At 36.2% G+C, this 19,636-nt stretch overlaps 1 protein-coding gene across 2 annotated transcripts in view; it reads left to right on the top strand.

The window, feature by feature from the left end:
• ankar.L (ankyrin and armadillo repeat containing L homeolog) overlaps positions 1-19,483 on the top strand; it is a 41,611-nt gene extending 22,128 nt beyond the window's left edge. For both annotated transcript variants that reach the window (XM_018236224.2, XM_041576273.1), the window contains 13 exons: positions 614-858; positions 2,564-2,732; positions 3,376-3,617; positions 4,259-4,412; positions 4,498-4,659; positions 7,820-7,926; positions 9,500-9,622; positions 10,198-10,356; positions 13,333-13,450; positions 15,141-15,250; positions 15,871-16,067; positions 16,990-17,039; positions 19,101-19,483. In XM_018236224.2, the coding sequence (XP_018091713.1) occupies positions 614-858; positions 2,564-2,732; positions 3,376-3,617; positions 4,259-4,412; positions 4,498-4,659; positions 7,820-7,926; positions 9,500-9,622; positions 10,198-10,356; positions 13,333-13,450; positions 15,141-15,250; positions 15,871-16,067; positions 16,990-17,039; positions 19,101-19,255 (1,991 nt within the window). In that variant the 3' untranslated portion in view covers positions 19,256-19,483. The remainder of the gene's footprint in view (positions 1-613; positions 859-2,563; positions 2,733-3,375; positions 3,618-4,258; positions 4,413-4,497; positions 4,660-7,819; positions 7,927-9,499; positions 9,623-10,197; positions 10,357-13,332; positions 13,451-15,140; positions 15,251-15,870; positions 16,068-16,989; positions 17,040-19,100) is intronic.
• Positions 19,484-19,636: the final 153 nt, after the last annotated feature.

Consider the following 19,636-nt stretch of genomic DNA (forward strand, 5'->3'; position numbering starts at 1 on the left):
AAAAGAAATTGTTAGTCTGGCGAGATCTTTTATGCATAAAACCATGCTGGCACACACTCATAGTATTATGATTTGCTATGAAGTCCAGTATCTTATCCTTTATTAACCCTTCAAAAAGCTTTCCTTTCCTACCACTGATGTCAGACTAACTGGCCTATAGTTTTGAGGCTGAGAACAGGATCCTTTTTAATAGAGGCACCGCATTAGCAATTCGCAAGTCTCTCGGCATTATGCCAGACCTCAATGAATCCTGAAAAATTAAGTAAAGAGGTTTGGCAATCACAGAGCTAAGCTCGCTAATTACCCTGGCATGAATACCATCTGGCCCCGGACCTTTGTTTATCTTAACATTTTATTGCATTATTTTGTTGCATCTGCTTTGTGCTATTGAAACATATTTTTTTTAAAACTCTGCTAAATAAAATACAGACAAGTATTAATCATATTTTTAATATAAATTAACTAGAAATAAATAAAATGTTGTGATACCTTATTTTTACATAACAATAGAATGAGGTTAAAAACAAGAGTAGTAAAGGATGCTATCACAGTTTTGACATAGTTGACATTTGGTGTCTGTATACTAATTGAATTAAAAATATTTTGATTACAGGAACTATCCCCTCTCTTGTTGAACTTTTACATAGTGACCAGGTGACTCTAAAATGTCTGGCTTTGGGGATTTTAAGTAACATTTCAAATAATAAACCCGTTTCAAGGGCTCTTGTGAAGTCTGGTGCCATTGAAGTTCTTGTTACTTTACTGCGGTCCCGACAGCCTGAATTACAGTCTCGATGCTCAGTTATTCTTTCTGATATTGCCCAAATTGATAATAATCAAAATATGATTGCAGAAATGGTAAGTGTAATCTGCAAAGATTAATATTGTCCAATATATGTAGATAGGCAGATCTGTATGTAAGTGTGGGGCAACTCCAGTCTTTGAGGAGGATAAAAGCAATGGCACATGGAGCAATACATGGCTAATTGTCACCAAGAGATTTCTCACCTATTGGCCAGAAAACACTTGTTAGCACATATTTACAGTTTTGTTTGTATTTTTACATAAATTTATTTATGTATTAAAAAAATAATTCATTTTAATTGGATCAGGAAAAAACCCAATACTATTGAGTGAAAATCCGAATCAAATGATTTTTATGGACTTTTTCCCCAAATTGTTTGATTTTTTTTCATTTTTTTTCCAGAAAACCCCAAATATATCAGATTATCGGGCTAAACCCAACGCAGACCATGATATCTTACAATTGGGATAGGGAAAGCTCCCACTGACTCATAAATGACCGTGACAGGTCTGAGATGGTGGATTTGCGGATTCAGGCATTTTGCAGCATTGGGGTATAATAAATCACAAAAAAATCTGAGTTTTTGCCCCAAATTGGTAAATAACCCCCTAAATGTCAGTTTGGAAAATTGGACATAAGTCGATTGGGCAGTCATAATTTTTCCATCCAATCGAGGATCATACTTGTGCGTTCATGAAGTCAGAGCCGAGCCGCGCTGGCCAGGCGCGAATTACCACTCTCGCGTGCACATGCGCAAATTACCACTCTCGCATGCGCTGGTTAGAGTTCTTGCGCATGCGCACAAGGGAAAAAAATCCTATAATGCCACAGATAGTTGGACAGAGAATGGAACCGGACTAGAGGTAGGTGACAGAGGCGGTACGTGCCTGACGCCCCCCCAGCTTTGCGCCCCCTAGGCACGTGCCTACTCTGCCTACCACTAGTTCCAGCCCTGCATGCAGTCCTTGATGCAACTGTCTGTAATGCAGCAATTATGATCCAATTGTTGTTGCTGTTGGATTGCCCATTACACAGGCTAATAAGCTACTGGCTAACACTGAACCATGTATGGTCACCTTAAGAGAACATTATGTGCAAATGACTTTACAGCATTTTCATTTACTGTTTTTTGCAAAGAATAAGGGTGTTTCCAATGAATGCTAATCCCCACAGGAGAAAAATAGTAACTACAATTTAAATTAGGAATGCTTAATGGTTTGTAATAATCCCAAATACTATAACTCCTGTGTTGAAAAATGCCAAAATATCTGAGGTTTACCATCCCCTTTTGTATCATCCTTTTTCTTCTTTATCTTCTTTTTCTTCTGTTGTTATTTATAGCATATATATTTATAGGTGATAAATGCTTTATATATGGCGAAACTAAATTTTTGTCTCTTGTTATATGGCCAATGTATGTCTTCATGGTTCTGATTAAACAACTGTTTGGTCAACAAAATTCTCAAACACAGTGAGGTGGCCAAATGATAAGGCTACAAAGGGAAGACATTTGTAAAAAGGATGTAGATTGAGGAAGTGCTGTCATTTCATCAAAAACATGACCCGTTAGTTTTTCACTTTCAGTGGCAATTCTGTTCTGTCTGGCACCCACATCACCTCCTTTGCTTGCGTCTCCTGTGCTTGGATTTTGCGTGGGGTGCCACTTCACAAGTGCAGAGCACTAGATTTAACTTAGGTATTCTGTCCTATTCAAATCAGAAAGTTTTACTGCATTCTTTTTCAAAATTATTTTTCTAGGATGGAATTTCTCCTTTAGTTCATCTACTTTATAAAAAGTTTGAAGATGTGCTGGTGAATGCGATAAACTGTATCAGAGTCTTATGTATCAAAAACCCAGCAAACCAAAAAGCTGTCAGGGACCTGGGAGCCATTCCACCTCTGGTGGAGTTTCTATCTGCCAAATCAGGTAACATTATTAAGATAATGGTAATATATGCAAGTTTATTAACATTAGCTGTTATTAGATTGTGTTTGCATTTTTATCAGCCTCAAATACTAATAGCTGGTGAATTAAAGACATACAAATTGCAAATGATACAGTTTTTATAAAAGAAGAAAAATATAATAAAAATGATTTCACATGCTTGAAAGCACAACTGATTTTTAAGGACCAATATGCTCAGGTAAGCTAGTACAAATATGCTTTAAGATATCTGCATATCAACAACTATACAATAACACATACGCATATAATTATTCAAATATGTGATCTTTAGAAACCAAAATGTAAACTGCATAAAAATGTTACTGCTGACAATAGCAAACAAAGCACATTTTGTTTTATGCATAAATAAAGCCCCTAAGCTAATCATAAAAAAATATATAAGTACAGATAATGAACACCTCGAATTGAACCCTAATTGAAGTTAGATGGGTAAACAGGCAGTATTCTGCATTTAAAATGCATGCTCAGGGTGTGTTGAGTTCAAACACACTCTTATTCGACTCCCCCTTTACTTCACGAACAAGATGATGATACTGTGTAGGACAAGTATTCTTTCTTTCTTTCCTGTTCTTTAAACTAACATTTTTTTTCTTTGCCATCTAAGATATTCTTGTGAGTGCTGCTACAGATGTAATTGCAGAACTTGCTAGAGGGAACAAACCAATTCAAGATGCAGTTGCTAAAGAAGGGGTAATTGAGTCCCTTATAAACATCCTCCGTGCCAGGAACATTAGTATCCAAGTAAAAGCTGCAATGGCAGTAGAAGCACTTTGTGATCATAACCCTGCAATCCAAAAAGAATTTCTCGCCAAATCTGTGACAAAACATATCTCAAAGCTCCTAAAGGCAAGTTTGTAATGCATTTCTATAGCATTTTATATTTTTTTTGCAGATGAATGGTTAATTGATTTTTTGTTTCATATTTTATATGAAAAAGTTATATTTAATGCTGTAGAATTAGTTCTGCCTGTGTCTGACATACCAAGAATTATTCAAAGAAAGAATTTGCCTTTGATGCTCTCTGTAGAGATTAGTTTAAAGGAGAATTTAAGGTATAATCATTAGGGAGTCCCAAAATGTTAGGCATCCCCAATCATTATAATTGCTTACCTGATACACTGGGCTGGTGCTCCTGTTATCATAAAACCTTACTGGGCTTGGTATTTCTGTAGAAGTTTATTTGCTGTGATTTTCTTTGTTTCCGGGCAGGCACATATGCAGTAGATCAGCAACCCTCAAAAACCGGTGGAATTTTTTATTCTAAGCTAAAAAGAGGAAGGAGAGAATGGCAAATAAATACAAAAAAAATAAGGAATGAAGATCAATTAAAAAGTATAGGACAACAAACGGCCCTGTAATCAGACATTGAATACAGGACTGTTTATTGTCCTATACTTTTTTATTGATCTTAATTCCTTGAAGATATTTATTTTCCCTTACCAATTCTGAAACGTCCATGTTTTAAATAGTCTTGTTTCACATTTCAGGTTTTCCAACTGGAAGTCAGGGAACAAGGTAGCACAACTCTTTGGGCACTAGCAGGACAAACTCGAAAGCAACAGAAAGCGATGGCTGAACATATTGGCTACAAATTTATGATTGACATGCTTTTATCACCCTCTGATAAGATGCAATACATAGGTAGGTTATCCTATTAAAAAAAAAAAAACGAGAGATCAAGTGTAAATTCCAGAATGTAAATTATCCTCTCTTTTCAACTTAAAAGGTGGCGAGGCAATAATTGCTCTATGCAAAGATAGCAAACTCCATCAATGCCAAATATGTGAAGGAAATGGCATTGGGCCTCTGGTGAGATTGTTACGTAACCCAAAAGTAGCAAATGGAACACTCATCAGCATTATAAAAGCCCTTGGAATTATGTGCATTGGTATGTATATTGTTTTTTGCATGCATTATGAATGCATATCAATGGGTAAAAGTTCTCCATTTAATAAATATGTTTCTTAAAAATCACATAGGAATGAACAGAGTGACAGAATTTTACCGTGGTGAGCTCTAATTTCACACTGTGATAAATCTACCCAGTAAAGTAAGGTTCCAGTTTTTTTAATTTTTCCAGGCCCTTTTCCAGGATTTTGTCTGGCCGGGGGTTGGGGTAAATCTCCCCAGAGTCTCTATACCAGTTTTATATATATATATATATATATATATATATATATATATATATATATATATATATATATATATATATATTTTATGCACATGCAAATGTTGGGTGGATACTAGCTGCTATTTATATTTGTACTATTTAAGTTCTGTGACATACGCTGCCTTATCTTTGCATTTTCAGTTGCCTCATGGGGATTGCATATTCAGCCCATTAGCAAATCCTTTCACCTCACTATAAGAAAATTATAATACATGTACTTTTATTAAATGTTGGGGGCAGATTTATCAAGGGTCGAATTTCGAATAGGTCCGCTTTTGATTGGAACCATACAAATTGAAGTAACAGCACATTCGATCGAATTCGATTCAAAGTTTTTCCAAAAAAACTTTGATTTTTCAATTGACTCCAAATAGGTTCTAGGAGGTCTCCCATAGGCTAAAACAGCAATTCGGCAGGTTTTAGATGGCGAATGGTCGAAGTACGAGACCGTACATGATAAATTTTGAAATTAGAATTTTCTAATTTTTTAAAATTCAAATCGAATTTCGGACTATTCCCTAGTCGAAGTACAAAAAAATTTGCTTGAAATTCAAATTTTTTAAATTCGAATTTTCACTTCGACCTTTGATAAATCTGCCCCTTAGTGTCAGTTGGCAGCCTTGCCAAAATGTGTTCAGTATAAGTACATTCCACCCCATCTTTTCACCTGCTTCCCCTTTAACATTTACCTGCAGTGAGCTGCATAAGTATTAGATATGCTGATAGGCAGTTGAATCTCCTTCTGCATACCTGATTGCGTATCATAGTGCCAAGTGGGTGCTGACATCATTGTTCCAACGCTGTATTGTTCTGTTGCCCAAATTCAAAATAAAAGGACTAAGGTTCGATACTCAATTATAGGACCTTAACTTATATGTTAAGTTAATTTACCTTTATTTCATAGACCCCACAGCACGTAATATGCAAAAACCAAATCATGATTGAATTAAATTCATACATTAAAATCATTGATATCATTGCATCAATATACTAAATTCATCACTGCTTGAGTTTGTTTTGCACCATCCCAGTAGTTCTTGACTGCCATACCTTAAACATTACGTAAAGACACAGGCCCCGATGGTTACAAGAAAATAGTCTTTTTCGCATTCACTCTCATACAGGTCAAGCTTTTACACTCGTGGCTTTTGAAATATTAAGTTAATGTGATGAATCCACCATACTGCTGCAATTCACACGTATTTCACTGGTGGTTTTGGCCCTCTATTGACCTGGCTAGGTCCCTTAGCAACAGCAATATTTTCACGGATCCGCACACAAACTCAATTTTCTGCAGTTAGGGAGCTTACCTCTATTATTATCACCAACAGTATCAATAATATTGATGATATAATAAAAGGGATACGTTTCCCAACTGCAGAAAATTGAGTTTGTGCGCAAATACGTGAAAATCTTGCTGTTGAAATATTAACACTACTTGTTGATAGAGGCCACTCCATCAACATATACAAGGCTTAACTTTCCCAGTTTCAGAAATACAGATTTCCTGAAGTAAACTCTTTATAATAATCCAAAGCAATCTTATAATGCTGGTTTAACAATTCTTTCAATAGCACTTATACTGCATTGGTGCCAAGTTAGAACTTTGCCTCTATTTTGCATTGCTGGTTCTACTTGTTCCCAGAGTATTGTGCCTTTTGCTACCGCCGCAAATTGAGCCCCCACTTGACAGTTTTTAACCTATTCTCTCTCCATTTATGAATGGCTACTCTTTTGGGTTACCACTGTTATTTTGATATCCTTCCTCTTTATGACCGTTTTCAAAATGGCTAGCCATGTTACTTTTGGGATTCTTAATCCTTATATCACTAGCATTGTCTAAAATTCTGTTTTCTGTCTGGTATATAATTTTCACTACATATAGTATTTTACACCAACAAATCAAAGCATTCCTAAGTTACATTGTTGAATGTGTGAATGGTTTACATACAAAATAATTTACATAAAAAACTGGCATGCATGACATCTTCATAGGGAGCTCTCTGCAATTTTACATTCATCTAACAAATTCCCTGAAGCAACACTACTATTTAAATGGCAACTTTTAAAATACTTCCTTAAGCTTTTAAGCCTACCTCACTTTTATACTAAATGAAACATGAAAATCTGTGTAGTTATTCTGTAATTTGTAGATCCGAAAACATTGTGAAATTGCCCAAAACCCCCGACACAACCAAAAATCAATGGGACTGTTCCCATTGACTTTTATGCAACCTCGACAAGTTTGAGATGCTGTGTTTTTATATTCGGGCTTTTTAGCACTCAGGGTTTAACAAGTTCATGAATTTAATTAAAAAAAAACACAGATTTCGTGGAATTTCAGGTATTCGGAGCTTAGTAAATAACCCCCATAGTGTGTTCATTCTTGAAAAAAGTTGCTCACAAATGTAGGCGCTGCATATATCCATAGCATAGCGGCGATGCCACTGAAGAATGCTTACCTGCCGAACGCTCATTTGTTAAACGCTTTTTCTGCTCTGGGAAGCCACACACCCCATGTAAAATTTAAAACACACATGCACACAATTAGCGACCGCACACATACAATCTCTGTGCGTGACATTGCAACATGATGTTTCCTGGATTGGCGGAAGTTCAAGCTGGTCCACATTCATATCCATCCTGGGCTGCATGCGGCCCTCGGGCCGCAGGATGTACACCCCTGCACTTGATTGTCTTTATAGCCCTACCATAGATTGGTCAATGAAATTTATTACTGAAATTCCTTCAGAAGATTTTGCCCCTCATCATTGATTGCCTGTCAATAGCCTATACTAATTTATAAATCTTATATAATGCCTACAAAAACTTTGTTGACGTCTTCCATAAAAAAATGTTGTTGTTTTTTTTTTTACAGGAATTGCCTTTATCAACAATCCTGTCACCCAAGAAAAAATAGTGGAGGAAAATGCAATTCCAACACTTCTTTGCCTTTTGAAAACTCACGATTCTCTATACATTAAGGTATGAAAAGATGGTAATGTTTAGGTAATGTTGAAACTAAGCCATAAATCCTAAACATGTCAATAACCCTTCAGTAAAGTGTCTTAATTAAGTGTTACATTATCAAAGCTATCATTTCATGCTGATTGATGTATCAGATATTGCAGATTCCAGAATCTTTCACCAAGTAGAATGTAGATGGAATTATGTGATAAAATAAATGTACAGATTATTCTTTGCACCCTACAAAAAGATGGATAGTGAAAAATTTAAATAGTGTAATTTTTATTTATTAAAAGGAAAATGTAAAAATGTAAAAATACTCCAATTGTTTATTTGCTTGAGACCAACATTTCTTTAAAATAAAATTAACATATTTTAGGAGCAGGTATTCAATGAGCAATACTCCACACAGGCATGTAAAGTCTAAAGTTAAAGTTTATTTATAAAAATAGCAGCAGCCTTACACATTTCGGGGCCCATTTATTAAACCTCTGTGAAATTCAAATTTATTGTGAAAACTCCAAAACTGCTAAAAATCTGAATCAGAATATACACCGATTTAAACCTGTTGTGGTCATGTAGAAGTCAATGGCAGATGTTACAATGTTAAGATGTTGGATTTGCGCTGGGTTGAGTAAATTAATCCAAAAAATAGGGTATTCGGGCGTCTACTCTAAAAATTTGAGCGATTTAGACATCAAAGTTAAAAAAAATAGAGATATTCAAATTTTTGCTCCATTTTGTTGAGGCTTTTCCTGACCAGAATTTTTCGAGCTGAATATTTGATAAATTTGTTGAATTCGGAGATGGGAGTTAGGTCAAGATTGTTTTAGTAAAAAAAATTGATTAATTTGTGTTTTTGTAAATAGGCCCCTTCGTGTTATATTAACATTTAGTTAAAAGACTATGTAAGGCTGCCTCTGTTTGTATAGATACATTTCAACTTTGGGTTTTACAAAAGCCTATGATTTGTTCTATGCAAAAAAATTGAACACAACTCAAATGTTTTCTGATTTATGAAAAAACTCGAATCACTGAATTTGAGGTGAAAAACTCCAATACTCTGATCGAGTTTTCGGCAAAAAAAAAAAATAGAATTGCTTGAAATTAATCAAGTTTTCAATTGGGACCCACCGAAAAAACATGAACATCATGAAGGCTACAAACATCTTTAAATGGTTCAAGGGACCTCTGCATTGACTTCTACATGATCGTGACAGTTTTAGCTGGAGTATTTTCGTCTTCGAGCTATTTCCAGCTTTGGGGAATAATAAATCTGAAAATATTCAAGTTTAAAAAAATTAAAAATTCAAGTTTTTGTTTTTACCAGAAAATTCGAGTTTTGTCTGAAAAATACCCTCAATAACTTGATTTTTATGGGTAAAAATCAACTCCGCCTTTAAAAAATAACCCCCTAAATGTTTATCTTTTACCTTGTGGTTAGTTTAATGCCTAACAGAGAAAGGTGAAAGCATAATCCTAAATACTGCCATTAACCTCAAGGTAGAAAAATATTATGTCATTCCATTTTAACTAAGTGATTTAGTAAGTGAAAATGCCCTTAACACATTTTAAATGTTTTCTATGATAGGCTGAAGTAGCTTGTACCCTGGCTTGTATAGTTCTAAGAAATAGTAATCTGCAGGCTTTTCTACAAGAAATGGAAGACTTCAAGTACTCTGACATTCTTGATCTCCTATATGCCTCAGACAAGGTATGTCTGTGCTTGTCAGAAATTTCCAAATAGTACACTTTTTAGTTTCTTTCTATTTTTAGAGTGTAGGGATGTGAATGAATGAACCATCCTTTCTGTCATGAAGTGTAGTTATGCCCTGGGGGTGGGATGCCTTCCCACTGGTCCTGTGGTAGTGAGTGTAGTTTCTTTTGTATAATCTATAGATCTATGTATAATCTATAGAAGGGGATGCAGGGTTAATATATTTTTAATAGAGACCTACATTGATCAGTGGTATGGTTTTCCTTTAAGTAACTTGCACACCACTGATGAAATAAATTTATGGGCCCGTATCTGGCAGGCTGAGATCATAATCTATTTTTAAATATGAAATTACATCAGTAGTGACAGAGTTTTTCCCCCGCTAATCCCAGTATGACACTTACTCCAAACATGAGAGTGGGCAAGTTTGTTTATAGACACATGATCCTTCCAGGATGTAGTTTAGAATATATTTGTAACAAATTAATTTAAAGGTTAAATCTCATTCATCCTAAATTTTAGGTATATGCTTTGCTTTCAGGAATAATACATTTATTTGTAATTTATTTCAGGTAATTTGCTTACGAGCAGGATATGCTTTATCACTCTTTGCTTACAGCGGTACAATGCAGCAGTTCAATATACTGGAGACTGGAGGCATAGACATGTCTGTCTATGAGCCTTTTCTACAGTCAGACATTGAATCAGAGAGAGCATTGGCTGCATTTCAGGTATTGGCAGATCTAGTTTGTGTTAAGGTTCATTACTAGAAAAGCATTTCGGTTGAGGAGTTACTCTCCTCATTATTATGCAAAGCAGAAGGAATTTTGGGAAATAAACACAGGATAGCTTCTTAAATTTCCATTTACTGTACATGAATATCCACGAGACTGAGCCTTACCCACTGGGTTTTAAAGCATAGCCAGGGCAGTATTCTGATCAGCCTTAATGGGGTTCATCAGTGCAATGCAGGGTTTTCCAATCAGCATCAACTAAACTGCTTTTCTTGTGGATCTACTTACCTGGCTCTACATATACTGCCTGGCAAACCCTGCATTGCACACATGAGCATTACTCCCAGGTCCTGCACAAGACAAATAATGTGGATACATTTGGTGTGCAGTAGTTAACGTTATTGAACTAAACAATCATTTTATAGTCATTTTATTGGTGGTTTATATTGCATCTGATTTACTATTCAGACTGACTCATTTTACAGTATGAATGGGAAATGTGACTACTATAGAGAGTGCTTCCCTTTTAAATTCACAGAGGAACGTGCTAAAAGGATAACAAGAACATCTGTTGGGTTTGCTCAAAAATTTTCAATCACTGCCTTGCATTAAAGAAGTGCATTAAAGAAATAAAAACCCTTTCACTCATCCACATTCACTTTCTGTTTAGGTATAGCATTTAACATGGAAAGGAAATTAAGTTACTAAAAAGAAAAAAAAATAACTACTACTCACTATGGTGGCAGTATGTTTTTTAAAGAAGAGGAGCATTGGCCCAGAGTACTAGGTTAAGTGGTTAGAATTTGGGTTTAATTTGTCCTTTAACCACATCTAGGGACTAATTCAGTTTCATGAATCCTGCTCCCTGACTAGATATGCAGTAGATCTCCCATTTTCATTTTTAGGGGACCAGAAAACAATGGTAAAATCCGGTAAAATATAAAATCAGGGAAATGTATTATATATTATTGGGACCACAAAAAACAGTGTAAGGGGAAACTTAAAATCAGGGTATGTAAAATTGAGATTTCACTGTGGTGTACCACAGTACCAGATGTACAGATGTACCACATTTACCAGATTAAACCATAATCAGAGGAAACAAGAAATCTAAAATAAATAGTGCAATGGAGCTGACAACACATCTTATACCGGAGTACCAGGATAGCGACTGCCAATAGAATTTAATTGTCCATTAACCCACATCTAGGGACAAATTCACTTTTGAATGACAACTTGTTGCCCCATGTCAAGACATAGGGTGTTTATTACTTATGATAATAAACCATAATCTGGTGAAAGAATCAATCTAAAATAAGTAGTACAATGGAGCTTATTTTATATGCTTATAAGAGAAATGTCATACATTATGTTTTGGGCTTCTGTATCAGCCCAAGGCAACCACAACCCTTTAGCAGTGAAGATCTGTGTCTCCAAAGATGCCCCTGTAGCTCCCCATCTTCTTTTCTGCTGATTCACTGCACATGCTATGTGCTGCTGTCACTTACTGATCTCGGGGACTGATTCACAATATATTAAATATTATACTTAAAGGAGAAAGAAAGGTTAAAACTAAGTAAGCCTTATCAGAAAGGTCCATCTAAATATACCAGTAAACCCCCAAAGTAATGTTGCTCTGAGTCCCCTGTCAAAAGAAACACTGCATTTCGTTCCTTCTATTGTGTACAAATGGGCTTCTGTGTCAGACTTCCTGCCTTCAGCTTAAACCTCATTGCCCTGGGCAAGAGCATGCTCAGTTTGCTCCTCTTCCCCCGCCCCCTCCCTTCTCTACTGTAATCTGAGCCCAGAGCAGGGAGAGACTCAGGCAGGAAGTGATGTCACACCATGTTAATACTGCAGCTCCTATCCTAAACAAACAGAGAGTTTTTAGAGCTTTTTACTCAGGTATGGTAAAACATTCTACAGAATAAATATAGCATTCTAGCTTGCACTATTGCAGCTAATCTATTGGTAATAAAATGCCTCTGTAGCTTTCCTTCTCCTTTAATATACAAATCACAATATAAGGCTGGTTAGTAATTAATTCACATTATTAGTATGCGGTTACTCTGAAACAGCACAACTAGCATCACATATTAATAATCAGCCCTATAGCATCAGCTAATAGGACAACGCTCATTTTCTGGTTGATGATTTGTGACGACAGCTGCTCAAAGCACACTGAGCATGTGCAATGTGTCACTGACACTTCTAACAAAATCTAAGGTGAGAAACTACTGTGACAACTTTGAAGGCCTGGATGATTAAGAGACATTGAACCTTTAGGCTGGTTAAATAAGTTGAATATATAAAATATGGCATTTCTAGCCATATTAATTTTTTAGGGTTTAGTTCCCCTTTAACGTAATCTTGCTTGCACTTTTAAATTATACAGTGAAAGTTAGACATTTAGGGGCAGATTCACTAAGGGTCGAATTTCGAAGTAAAAAATACTTCGAAATTCGACCCTCGAATTGAAATCCTTCGACTTTGAATATCGAAGTCGAAGGATTTAGCGCTAAACGTTCGTTCGATCGATCGAAGGATTTTTCGTTCAATCGAACGATTAAATCCGTCGAATCGAACGATTCGAAGGATTTTAATCCAACGATCGAAGGAAAATCCTTCGATCAAAAAAAGTTTAGCAAGCCTATGGGGACCTTCCCCATAGGCTAACATTGACTTCGGTAGGTTTTATCTGCCGAAGTAGGGGGTCGAAGTTTTTTTTAAAGGGAAAGTACTTCGACTATCGAATGGTCGAATAGTCGAACGATTTTTCGTTCGAATCGAAGTCGAAGGTCGTAGTCGAAGGTCGAAGTAGCCCATTCGATGGTCGAAGTACCCAAAAAATACTTCGAAATTCGAAGTATTTTTCATTCGAATCCTTCACTCGAGCTTAGTGAATTGGCCCCTTATTGTTTTACATTAAATAATTTAAAATGTATCTCACAATCACATATATTTTCCTTTTAGATTGTTGTTTTGGCAAAAGTTATATTTGAAATGGACCAAGTCACTCTTTGTGCCAAGGGTGTGACAGTGCTAACAGAGCTCTTGCAATCCAAGAATCCTGCTACACTTGTGTTAACAGGTAAGAAATGCCAACCCAGATACAAAAAAAAGGGCAGAACATATGTTCAAATATTGACCCTTTTTATTTCCATAAGAATTTTGTACTTTAATTATGCTTACTGACAGACAATTGAATATTTTGTGCTCTTTCACTTTAGGAGCATCTTCCGAGGGGTCTTTTTGTTTACTTAGGGAAACAATGTATTTTTTTCACAACAAACTAAGCTTTCAAAATCTGCTGGAAATATTGTGTAAATCCACTTATGTAACAGGTACAGGCTTCTAAATATCCAATAAATAAAGAAGAATGTTATTTGTCATAATATAGACTACATTGATTTTAAAAAAATCCACTAATGGTAGGTTTACCTCAGGATACCATACATTTTCTGGAAAGAACACTCTCTGACAAATCCAAAATGGGTAATTATGTCTTTCTACTCCAAACTGCCAAAGCTTTCCTAAAGTTATTGATGCATATCCCTCATACACTTTGCAGTGTCCTATTTACCAAAATCCTTTTTTATGAAGATACTTCCTAAAATGAATGTCAGGGTTCTACTCAAAAGTATAATAAAGGTATGTAGGTATATTGAAGTATATGGCATGCAGAAGCCCCAAAATGAAAATAGCACAGATGAATTTAGAATGGTTAAAACTTTGGCAGCTGCAATATAAGCATCCCCTTATATTTAAGGAGTTATCAACTGTGAGGGGGTTATTTACTAAGCTCCGAATACCTGAAATAATTTTTTTTATAAAATCGGACTTTATTAAACCCCGAGGGTTTCAAAGCACAGATAACGCCTTTTAATCAGTGGTGTAACTATAACACTGTGGGTCCCCCTCAAAAGAATCTTCAGCCCCACTACCTGCCCGTGTCGACCAATCCCCTCTGGCTCAAGCCATGGTAATATAGTGACGGGGGATGGACGAATTCTAATAACTATAGAGGAAGTAGAACCCATGGTCCAATCCCCCAGGTCTCCATGAGTGTGGGTCTACTCTACATCTATATGTAGACTTTTTTTTTGTATTATAATTTGTTATTGAAAATTCAAAGCAATAGTTCTGTACATCCAGTACTATGAAATAATAGAGATGAAAAGTATTCATCATAAGGGGTGGGGAGACTGAGAGAGGAAGGAGATTCTTGGGGATAAGGGAAGAAGAAAGGTGAAGTAAGAGAAGAAGGGGAAAAATGCTCTCCACTTTTGAGATATTAGAACAGGGATCCCCAACCTATTGAACCCGTGAGCAACATTCAGAAGTAAAAGGACTTGGAAAGCAACACATGCATGAAAAATGTTCTTGAGGTGCCAAATAAGGGCTGTGATTAGCCATTTGGTAGTCCCTATGTGGATTTTCAACCTACACTGAGACTCTGTTTGGCAGTGCACCTGGTTTTTATGCAAACAAAACTTGCCTCCAAGCCTGGAATTAAAAAAATAAGCTCCTGCTTTGAGGCCACTGGAAGCAACATCTAAGGGGTTGGAGAGCAACATGTTGCTCAAGAGCTATTGGTTGGGGATCACTGTATTAGAACATGGCTTCTGAGGGGTAGGGCATGCAAAGCAGCTAAATGAAAGAAACAGGAGTGCATTGGAACTCATTTCTTTGGAGTTGTCCTTTGCATGAGTTTTGGTTAGAACTGTTTTTATTGGATTTTTAACCAATCAGTGTGATATTCCTTATTTTTTTCTGTACAGGAGAGTTGCTGGCCAGCTTGGCACATACCAATGAGGGTATTCCAGAAGCTATAACTACTCTAGGGACTGTAAAATGTCTTTGCAACCATTTGCACAGTCAAGAAGAAGAGGTAAGAGGATTATGTAGCTGCTTCTAATTATGTCTATCAATGTGTAAAATATATCTTAAAAAGACCATATATAAGAGATACCTAATGGAAAACATATAAAATATTTCATAATAGGAACTATTAAAAAGTATGTTCCATATGTAGTTGGCAATGTTCTATAATCTATACTATAGTGTTTACTAAGCCAGATCTGTAGTATTAAATATATAGGTTATGAAACCCCTTAACTGAAATCTCATGACCTCTGCCATGTTAGATAAGGGGTTTCTGGAATTGGTAGTAGTATATGAAAATAGATTTGTGGCACTGGGTGACTGGCCAAGTGGTGAGAGTATTAGATTCACAACTCTCATCTCTACTTGTCTATGAAGATTCTCATATATCCAGGTCATGATATACAGTATCTTTACTTTGTCTCTTTAAGTCTGGGTAATAAGGCAGGAGGAAGGAGGCAAACAGGCTAAAACCCCATCATTTAAATAAAGCAAAATCTTTGTTGTATGGGATTTTCCTTGATTTGGACTGTTCCTGACAGCAGGTCGCCTGATAAATGTTCCCAGTGGTTTTTACTATACTTTATAAATCTTCATTTTATTTTTTTTATTGGTCTTTTGTTGCAGGTTCGTGCTGCCTGTGCCAATGCGTTAGGGTATTTGACATTCAATCGTACAGCCTCTCGGCATTTGTTAGTTGAATGTCGGAACAGACCTTTTCTGTACAATCTGTTAATGGAAAACCTCAGTGTAGATGCCAGAATGTCTAGAACATTTACAGATGAATTTAAAATACAAAAACAGATAGGACTGCCATCACTCAGGTTAGTAAAACAATCATTCCAGATTATTATTAAGTGCCTTGTCACTAGATCTCTGTTTTCCTATATCTGCAAATAAGGACAATGCAGAAAACTTTACCCCCAAAAAGCAATGGATATTTTCTATCATATGAAGTGACATATTAAAGACTTTTACCAAACTGGAATATATATTTAAGTAAATATTGCTCTTTTAAATCTCTTGCCTTGAACCACGATTTCATGATGGTCTCTGCCTCAGAGATCACCTGACCAGAAATACTACAACTCTAATGGGTTATTTACTAAGTTCCGAATACCCAAAATCCGAAAAATTTGTGATTTTTTTTTATAAAATCAGACTTTTAAAAAAATCACGAATGTTTCGGAATTTATTAAACCCATTAAACCCAGAGGGCTAAAAAGCCCGAATATATAAACACTGCATCTCAAACCTGTCGAGGTTGCAAAAAAGTCAATGGACTCCATTTTATCCAAATAATCCAAATTTTTAAAAATGATTTCCTTTTTCTCTGTAATAATAAAACAGTAGCTTATACTTGATCCAAACTAAGATATAATTAATCCTTATTGGAACCAAAACCAGCCTATTGGGTTTATTTAGTGTTTAAATGATTTCTAGTAGACTTAAGGCATGAAGACCCAAATTCCGGAAAGATCAGTTTTCCGGAAAACACCAGGTCCCGAGCATTCTGGAAAACAGGTCCCATACCTGTACTAGAAAAGTACATTATTATAAAAATGGTTTATTTACATGAAGCAGGACTTTACATATGAGCTGTTTAATGCAATATCTTATAATAGAGACCTACATTGTTTGGGGGGTATAGTTTTCCTTTAATTGACTGCCAAGAACCACTCTAGGCCATCAGAGGTGCCGCTTAGTTTTAAGCTGCCTGTTAATATTTTAATTTTTGCTTAACAGTTTAGTTGGACATGAAGGACCATACGTGAGCCGCCCTACTTCTGTTAAAGGTATGATTTTGTTAATTATTTTTATTACATTTAACATTTATGTTTAAAGGGCAACTAAATCTCAAACAACGATTAGCATGAAGTATTAGCTCATTTTTCATAGTGTCTACAATTTCTTACATATAGTAGGCAATAGTAGTATGGTCTTCCTCAGGGATTTACGTATCTTGTCGGCGCTATATCAATAAATGATGATGATGAAATGATGATGATAGACATGCAGATTATTAGGCTATATCAGACTAACGAACATCCGTTTCAAACTTCTGACCTGCAACTAACCATTCAGATTAAACTAAAGTAGTAAAGAGAACAAATCACACAATGCTTGGGCCATTAATTGACAGGCAGCAATCGTACGAAAGCTATTTCCGACAAATAGTAGCGACAGTCTCCGATTGATATCCTCGGAGATCTTATCATCAGCCAATATATATCTTTTAACCTGTCTGATCGACTGAACGACCGATCGCCATGGTACGAAAAATGTCAGGACAATCCACACACGGTCTGAGAATTGTACGAATTTTCGTTTCATAGCAATAGTATCTTTGCTTCTATGGCTAGCTTAAAGGGATACTGTCATGGGAAAAAATGTTTTATTCAAAACACATCAGTTAATAGTGCTGCTCCAGCAGAATTCTACACTGAAATCCATTTTTCAAAAGAGCAAAGTGGTTCTTTTATATTTAATTTTGAAATCTGACATGGGGCTAGACATATTGTCAGTTTCTCAGCTGCCCCAAGTCATGTGACTTGTGCTCTGATAAACTTCAGTCACTCTTTACTGCTGTACTGCAAGTTGGAGTGATATCATTCCCCCTCCCTTCCCCCCCCCCCCCCGCAGCCTAGCAACAGAACAATGGGAAGGTAACCAGATAACAGCTCCCTGGTAGATTGAAGAACAGCACTCCATAGTAAAAAGGTCCCACTGCGACACATTCAGTTGCATTGAGCAGGAGAAACAACAGCCTGTCAGAAAGCAGTTCCATCCTATAGTGCTGGCTCTTTCTGAAAGCACATGACCAGGCAAAATGACCTGAGATGGCTATCTATACACCAATATTACAACTAATATTACAAAAATACACTTGTTGGTTCAGGAATGAAATTTTATATGGTAGAGTGAATCCCTTTAAGAACCATTAAGGGTATAAATGGCTTGCATACTTTAACAACAACACCTTCAAGGAACAGTAACATCAAGAAATAAACATTTACAAATATAATGCAGTGTTGCCCTACACTGGTAAAACTGCTGTTTTAGCTTCAGAAACATTACTATTGTTTATATAAATAAGCTGCTGTGCAATGGGGACAGCCATACAAAGTAAAAAAGGCTCAGGTTACACAGCAGATAAGCTCTGTAGAACATAATGGTGTTATCTGTTATCCACTATTTAACCTGTGCCATATAGCCCTTTTTTTTAATTTCCGCCATTACTACACAAGCAGCTTGTTTATATGAACTATAATAGTGTTTCTGAAGCAAATATCAGTTTTACCAGTGCAGTGCAACACTACATGATATTTTCATTACTTTAAAACACTTCCATTTTTGGTGTTGCCGTTCCTTTAATAAATGATTCAAGAAGAACTTCAGCTTTCACTTAGTTTTCTGAAATGGGATTTTATTTTGAAAATGAACCCTTGCAGGTGAATTAAGTGGCACTTTACTATAAACACTTCAATGAAAAGCCACAGACTCAGCTCTATGTATTTCATCTTATTAAGGTCTTTCGGTTATACTGCTATATAGACCTCAGTGCAAATAGCACTTAGCTTGATTTTTTGGACATGTGCAGTCCTTGCACTTGTAGGAAACAATCTGTAAATGTAAGTATATCCAGCAAATCTCTTATGTAGTTCAGCCCTCAACATCACTTGCTGCTTCCCCGCCAAAAGTGGGTGGAGTCTTCGCTTGGCTGACAACATCTTCCTACTGTGTCCCTTTTCAAAAGGTGTAAGGTACATAACAAACTTAACACACATACAGCCGAGAAACCAGAAACCTTGATTTTAAATAAATTACATTGTGTAACTGATGTTATTTTTATTTAGATAAGCAAAAAGCCGGTGGAAATGAGCAACATCTACCAACTGGAAAATTACGAATGAAATCAGCTCTTCACTTACCGCAAAAATCTATGACTTCTAATATCAACCATCTTAACTCTTCTTCTACGAGACCTAAGACTGCACATCCAACAGTATAGACCAGTGCATATGTGTAATACATTTTAACCCAAGTCAAAAGCTGCAGAGTTTGACATTGTCCTTTGTTCTTTAACATTAGCAGGATTTCATGTTGTAAGTACAGAGTAATACAAATGCCATAACATTTAAAGGAGAAGGAAAGTCATTTTACCTTGGGGTGTCAAAAGTTAGGCACCTTCAAGTGGTTATATTTACTTACCTGAAACCCCGGGCCGGTGCTCCTATCAGCAGAAAACTGCATTGGCCCGGGGTTATTCCAGCGAGCACCACGGAGCAATCCTCTTCTTCGACTCTTCATTTTTCAAATTTCCCGGAGCAGACACAGTAGAACAAAATAGTCGGCTTTTTCAATAAAGTTCGGCTTTTCACTCTACAGCGCA

The sequence above is a fragment of the Xenopus laevis genome, chromosome 9_10L (assembly GCF_017654675.1).
Source record: "Xenopus laevis strain J_2021 chromosome 9_10L, Xenopus_laevis_v10.1, whole genome shotgun sequence".
NCBI lineage: Eukaryota > Metazoa > Chordata > Amphibia > Anura > Pipidae > Xenopus > Xenopus laevis.